The sequence below is a fragment of the Austrofundulus limnaeus genome, unplaced genomic scaffold (assembly GCF_001266775.1).
Source record: "Austrofundulus limnaeus strain Quisiro unplaced genomic scaffold, Austrofundulus_limnaeus-1.0 Scaffold208, whole genome shotgun sequence".
NCBI lineage: Eukaryota > Metazoa > Chordata > Actinopteri > Cyprinodontiformes > Rivulidae > Austrofundulus > Austrofundulus limnaeus.
This window is the reverse complement of record NW_013952610.1, coordinates 13,168-20,141: the sequence shown is the minus strand read 5'-3', so window position 1 is coordinate 20,141 and position 6,974 is coordinate 13,168. Positions and strand designations below refer to the sequence as shown.

The following is a 6,974-nucleotide window of genomic DNA, read 5'->3' as shown; positions in this document are numbered from 1 at the left end:
CACACACACACACACACACACACACACACACACACACACACACACACACACACACACACACACACACAGGTTTTATGACTCTTTAATCCCCATGCTGAAGGTGTACAAGAAGCCGAGCGTTCACTGGAGACGGCTCGGTTTATCCGACATGTTTCAGACTCGACGTGAGTGTGTGTCTGTGTGTGTGTGTGTTGGGGGGGGGTGGCAGTCAGGGCAGGTGCAGAGACAGCTGGTGTGGGGCAGCTCCAAGCAGGGGGGGGGAGGACGGGAGCGACGGTGAGATTCCTGCAGGACAAAAAACACCAACTGAACTCAGATTTTTACCCTCTTTGTCCGCCGACGCCGAAAAGACAACAAATCACGTTTTGTTTGATGCCCCTGTGTTAGCAAAATATCTCACAAAGAACCTGACACTCCAGTCGGTTACACATCTACTAGGTGTAGATGTAAACCCGACCATAATGGCTCAGGCTGCTGCAGATAATCAACATGAACAAACACAAAAGTGACTTAAACGCATACAGATAATGAGCTAAATTTCGGCGTGGTAGTAGCTGAGCTCAGTTTGTCAGGAGCTGAGGGAAGTTTAGAGACGCGCTGATCGAGCCGACTCAACAGCAGCAAACTACATGAACATGGTGAAGTGGGGCGATTCAACTGGCGGTTCGGGGGCCACATCTGGCCCGTGGGTGAGCTCAATCTGGCCCACAGATGAGTTCATTTAAAAAATTTAGTTTGTATTGTAAATGACACCAGGGGTTCCAAAACATGTCCATACCGTGGCCCCCCAACAGCATTATCTTCTGACCCCCCCCGCAAAAAAAAACATACACACAAATAATGTAAAATATGTAAAAATACACATTTAGAATGTTTTTTCTCACTTTTATTCACTCTTCAATAATTACCACATTTGTTTATGTAAGATTTTATTAACTAACGTGTTTTAAACATTTTTATATGTCCACAAAAAAAACTTTTCAACAAAATGTTGACAAAAAAAGTAACCTCTCTTACATAACATTTTGATTATTATAATACATTAGATTTTAAAATGATTGAAATGATGATCATTTTAAACATTTTTTTGTGTTTTTACACTTTTTTCTCAGCTTTCTGAYCCCCCCTGCACACGCACACACACACACACACAAAACTTTCATAATTGCTGCATGTCCAAGTATCCCTGGTGTCGAAGATTAATATCAGCTAAAATATCGCTCTGTCACACCGATATATCTGTGAGTAAAAAGTTTTATAATCTTGAAAGAAAAATTTAAATTGTCGTCTCACCTGCTGTAGATTGCTCTTTGAACAACCTCAGCTTGGAGAAATGATTTATATCCGTGAGCCTCTTGAATTTATTCCTCCAAACTGAGGTTCAAAGAACTATCTGCTGCAGGTAAGATATTTACTGTTCATACTGTTAAAGTACCTGAATCATGTTTTTGTTTTAATACCTTCTGTTCATGTTGGGTCATAAATAAAATCAGAGACAAACAGTTTTATATTTAATGTTGTTTTTTTTTCATCTCAATTGAACCATTTTAAAACCATCAGTTTCTTTGTCTTGTTTATAAAACACTGAGAGGTTGTTTGCTGCCCTCTACTGTTCAGACGAGGACTCGCGTCTCAAAGGGTTGAGCTCATAAATTGACAAACGTCTTTTTAAAAAAGGAAGAAAAAAAATGAAGATTTGTTTCGACGTGTTTGTGAGCAGAGAATATTCCGAGTTTAATAAGTTTTGTTTTGTTTGTGTTTTCTTCAGGAGGAGGCCATCCCAGAGCTGGAGATAGACGTGGACGAGCTGCTGGATATGCCCAGTGATGTGGAGCGAGCGGCCAGAGTTAAGGTCTGAAAAAAACACCAAAAAAAAATGAAGATATTAGAAAACTAAATGCATCATTTTAACGTTTGTGTCGTGTTTCAGGACTTACTGGTCGACTGTTTTAAACCTACTGAGGTAAATCAGCTTCACTCCCTCTTGACTTCCTGGAACTTTTATTTGTTAGAATTATTTTTGTTTGTTTTTAAGTCTGTTTGTTTGTTTGTTTTCCTCCTGGCAGGACTTCATCTCAGAGCTGCTGGATAAGATCCGAGGGATGCAGAAGCTCTCCACGCCTCAGAAGAAATAATGACGGTTGCTCTTCATCATCACCCCCCCTCCTTACCTTCCTCTTCAGCCCTCACCTCTCGTCTTCCTACCACACCCACATTTTTATTTTATTTTATTTTTAATTTAACGTCGGATCGGAAATCATGATTTTTTTTTTGAGCCTCAGATTTTCTCTCTTGTTGCCTGAATTCAATCTAACATCACTTTTTAATTTTTTTATTTGTTTGAACGTCCTTATTTCATAAACAATAAATTAAAAAATCCTCAGCAAAGACTAAAAATGAACAAATGTAAAACAGGTGCGCTAAGATCCAGGCTCTCTTCTTCCCCATCGCTTTGAAATCTCAGGCAGCCGTCGTTTGGCTCTTCTCTTCCTCGTCCAGCTCCTCTTCCTCCCATCTGTCTGGGGAGGAGCAGGACAGCAAAGTCCTGTAATTATTTTAAAAAAAAAGAGTGGGAAGAAGAAAAAAAAAGAGCTAGAATTAAAAGAAAAAACAAACAGAACGAATATCTGAGGTATGTCTCCATTTTAAAATCCAGCTGCCGCTTTTTTTTTTTTATCTTTGGTGCTTTTATTTTGAAGGCTTTTGTTTTTAAATGACCTTTTTAGGGGTTCAGCACCAACTTAACCCCCTCTTTTAAATAGAGGCTTTGCTGCAGCGTTGCATTTAAAGACTGTCGTCTTTTTGTGCGTCTCTTAGGACAAAAAAAGGCCCTTTTTTTTTTTTTTTTGGAAGAAAATCTGAACCTCTGACCACAGCGGTTTAGAGCGCCGAGGAAAATTTGATGCTCGGGAACGAAAGGAGCTGTCGTGGTCGGACTAAAATAAATCAGATTTTCATTTCAAATAAGCACTTCCTTTCTTTTTTCTTTTCTTTTTGCAGAGTTAAAAGTAGGATTTCTTTCCTCAGACGTGTTGTTTTGGAGCGGCTGAACGTTCGGCTCGTTCGGTCCGTGTTGCTAAATGCTAATAGTGTGTGTTGCTACATAATGTACAGCAACATGTGTCTTAGTACGGAGTGTTTTGGGCCTGTGTATTCTGCTGTTACTGTAGGACAGGTTTGTTTTTATCAGTATGGGACTGGTTCCTGTTTTTAGTCGTTCTCACACGCTGACGGTCCGAGCAGAAAAAAAATTTAAAAGCTGCCTTTTTTTAACAAAACTCATTTTTTTAATATGTAGATTAAAAAAACAGAGTGGCCCCTCCCTCCGCTCTGAGAAACAGAAGGGAGATCGTAGTTTTAAGTCTTTTTTTTTTCTCCCCAAACGCGCGTCGTCTCAGAGAATAAAGCCATCCGGATTTGATCCGACCCGGTTTAGAGGCCGAGGCCGAGGCCCCGCCCAGGACGGGGTCGCTGTGATACCAGCTCTTTAAAAAAAAAAACAACTTTTTTACCGCCTCGCCTTTTTCTCTCTGCGCTCCTCTTCATCCTGCTGCTCTTCCTTTCTCCTCCATTTTTTTTTCTCTTCTTCAGTTTCTTTTAAAAAACAAACAGATGTTGCCTTAGGTATAATTTATGTTACACAAACCAAAAAAACAACAACAAAAACATGAGATTTTTTTTATATTATTATGATTATTAGACGTGTTTAATACTTTAGACCTTGATTCAAGTGGTTCTTTTAGATTTTTACTGTTTTTATCATGACATTTCTCAACACTGAGCCTTGAGTTAATCTGTAAGTTGTACAAATATCCACTCAGATGAGTTCTGCTGCGATTGATTGGTTGTTTTTTTTTTTTTTTTTTKYCTTTTTTTCCTGCGTGGCATTTCCAACCCGAGCATTTGATCGGTCCAATACGAGTGGATATTTAATGATTTTTATTTCTAAATCCAGGTTTGGATTCTACCTTCTTAGACTGTTATTGACAAGTCAGTTGTTTTTTTATACTGTTGGCAAAATTAGAAAAAAGTTGTAAATCAAAACAACAAACATTATGACTGAGGCTGAATAGACAAGTTAAAGGTTGGACCAGTGGTGGTGTTTTTGTTTTGTTGTTGTTTTGACAATGATTAGATAAAACAAATGTAGCAATATGAACAACAGGTTTTGTTTTTTGCCCAATTTTGTTACACTTTTATGCAACTTTAATAAAAACATTTGAAATAAACGTGGAGTCGTGCTGTTCTTTATCGTGCTGAGTCAGCATTCACTTATTGTTTTTTTTATYGTTTGTGCTGCATGTTTTTTTAAGAGTCAAACTTGTGTAAACTCAGTGCTGTTTTAAACAATCATATTCAGAAGCTGAGTGCTATCAGGTGTAGTATTTGTAATTTTTATACTTTTTGAATTATTTAACCTTGTTACAAATAATTTCTCCATACAAATACATTTAGAGATCTTAAATGTAGTTTTTATTTACTTTTCTGTTGACTTTTGCTGCACGCTACTGTTTTATTTCAACTTGGTGACTCTTAATTTTAGTTCTTAGTTATAGTTTTTCTAGATTTTAGCTACTGTTTTATTTTTTTTATTTCAACTTTTTCTAATTTTAGTTCTTAGTTATAGTTTTTCTAGATTTTAGCTACTGTTTTTAGCTTCTGTTCTGTTTGTTTCAACCTTATCAATTTAGTCCAGTTATTGGCTTAAAAAACTGCTAAATGTAAATTGTTTTGTTAAAATCAACCAGTTTTATATTTATTGATCTTTGGTAACTGTGTTGATCCCATTTTAAAGTAAAATATAATTTTAAATAATAAACCAGCAAAAAAATAAATAAATAAAATTCAAAAGTACTTTATTTGCTGTATTTTTTAAAGATAAGATTATGATTGGTTGTGCAAACCTGTTCCTGCTTTCTGATTGGTCAGAAGATTTCCGGGGGGCGTTGCCGTTTCCTATTGGCCAGCTGACTCGGAGCTCTCGGCGCTGATTGGCTGAGATCGCCGGATTGTTGAGTCCGGCAAAGTGTCGAACTGAAGAGGCTGGAGAGGAGGAAGTACTTCTTTCAAACATGGAAATAAACACATCAAACCCAAACTTTTGACTTTCTGCACTTTCAACATTCAAACAAGGTGAGCAGCTTTCTGTTTCCGCTTTGTTTACAATCAGCACCGCTTTCCCGCACGGACGGAAGGATGGTGTTTGTTAATCCGTGTGTGTGTGTCTGTGTGTGTGTGCGGTCAAGACGACCAAAATAAAGACGCTTCAATGATTCTCTGATGTATTTAAACACATTAAAACAAGGCTTGTTTTCTTTTCTATCACTCGCTCTGTCGGTTTGGAGGAAATGTCTGAATAAACAAGTTGTTTATAGACTGTAAACACGAGGAGCAGGCAGTCTTTAGTGTTTTCAGTGTTAGCTAGTGTTGCACTTGACTTCGCTCGCTGCCCCGTTTGCCGCAAATTAAAAAAAAAAWAAWAATAAAAACGAGACGAGTTTTTGTTTCTTCTTTCGGGCTTTTTCATGTAAAACACACGCTCGATACAACCGACCCGGGTCTAATTGGGWTGTTTAATTAACTCTAAATATCCACTGTTGCTGTCGTCGTCGTTGAACGTTTTAAATGACATCACGGAAGCTGCCGAACATCAAGCGAAGCGTGATCGAAACTTGACTTCCGGTTCACAACAAAATAAAATCCTTTGAATTTTTCAAATAAATTTGACAGTTTGCTTTACTATTATAGCAGCGATATTTTCCATAGTATTGAATACAAAAAATAACTTTTTTTTTCATTTAATGACAAAATGCGTTATTTCCGGTCGGTAGCGGAAGTAGCTTTACAAACATGTTAAACCAGAAATATGATTGATTTTTTCCCCTTAATTTTCTGTTTCTTATAATCTTTGCCTCCTTCACAGATTGTGAAGTTTAACTTTAGCCTACCAGGATTACTTTAACATGTTTACAGATGTGGATAGTTTTATTCTTCAAATGCTTGTTTAAATAATTGACTTTCCCCTTTAAATAAATGTCTTGAATGCAAGTAGAGGTTTTGTTGTGTGTGCACCGGCTGGTTGCACTTAATCTAAAGAACGTTGAACTAATTTTTAGTTTAATATTTAAGAAATTTGGCAGAATTGTCCCCATTTTGTCACATAACCGTCCTTTTCGTTGCACTGTTGCAGTTTAGCGTAGCAGAAAGCTAACTAAAAGTACTTTAGCGCAGCTAAAGTGCGACAGGAAGTGACGATAAACTCTTTGGTCTGTATTTTGAGTTCTGAATCTTCTTSGTCTCCATGATAGTGACTCGCCATGCCCGCCCAGCCCTCAGAGAGAGAACCAGAGGAGGAGATGGAGGAGGACAGAGGGTCGCAGCTCCCAGAGGCCAATGGAGAGATGGAGGAACCAAAGGAGAGCGAAAGACGAGGAGGGAATGAGACCATGGAGGAGAGTATGGAGGAGAGGGACAGCGACATGGAGGAGAGCGAGGAGGTTGAAGAAGAGGAGGAGGAAGAAGAAGAGAGTTCAGGTAAAAATAAATAAATCAGCGTTAATCTGTTTATTTCAAAGCAACTCGACCTAAAAATAAACTTTTTTTCTTTACCTCTGTGTAGAAATGGACGATGAAGACTGCGAACGGAGGAGAGGAGAGTGTCTGGACGAAATGATGGATCTGGAGAAACAGTTTCAGGAGCTCAAAGAGAAGTAGGTTCAAGAAAATAAAATAAAAAATCAAGTCCTTTATCTTTACTGCAGCAGTTTGGGGACACAGATTAAAGTCGGCTAATTTCTGTTCTTCCTATTTTTTCTAAGTTACTTGAAAAAACATTATTTAATCAACTACTTCAGCATCTAGAAGCTAATAAAATGCTAAGCAATAGCCAACATGGTTTTCGCACGTCAAGGTCAACCATGTCTGCATTAATTTTATTCACTGAACAAATAATACGTGCTGCTTTGAACAAAGGT

At 37.9% G+C, this 6,974-nt stretch overlaps 2 protein-coding genes across 2 annotated transcripts in view; both read left to right on the top strand.

Moving 5' to 3' along the window:
- Nucleotides 1-4,229, top strand: part of ppp1r14bb (protein phosphatase 1, regulatory (inhibitor) subunit 14Bb) — a 33,270-nt gene extending 29,041 nt beyond the window's left edge. The window contains exons 2-4 of the mRNA XM_014019025.1: nt 1,769-1,852; nt 1,931-1,963; nt 2,067-4,229. Coding sequence (XP_013874479.1) covers nt 1,769-1,852; nt 1,931-1,963; nt 2,067-2,135 — 186 coding nt within the window. The 3' untranslated portion in view covers nt 2,136-4,229. The remainder of the gene's footprint in view (nt 1-1,768; nt 1,853-1,930; nt 1,964-2,066) is intronic.
- Nucleotides 4,230-4,955: 726 nt separating this feature from the next.
- brms1 (BRMS1 transcriptional repressor and anoikis regulator) overlaps nt 4,956-6,974 on the top strand; it is a 9,200-nt gene continuing 7,181 nt past the window's right edge. The window contains 3 exon segments of the mRNA XM_014019075.1: nt 4,956-5,133; nt 6,309-6,534; nt 6,620-6,741. Coding sequence (XP_013874529.1) covers nt 6,318-6,534; nt 6,620-6,741 — 339 coding nt within the window. The 5' untranslated portion in view covers nt 4,956-5,133; nt 6,309-6,317.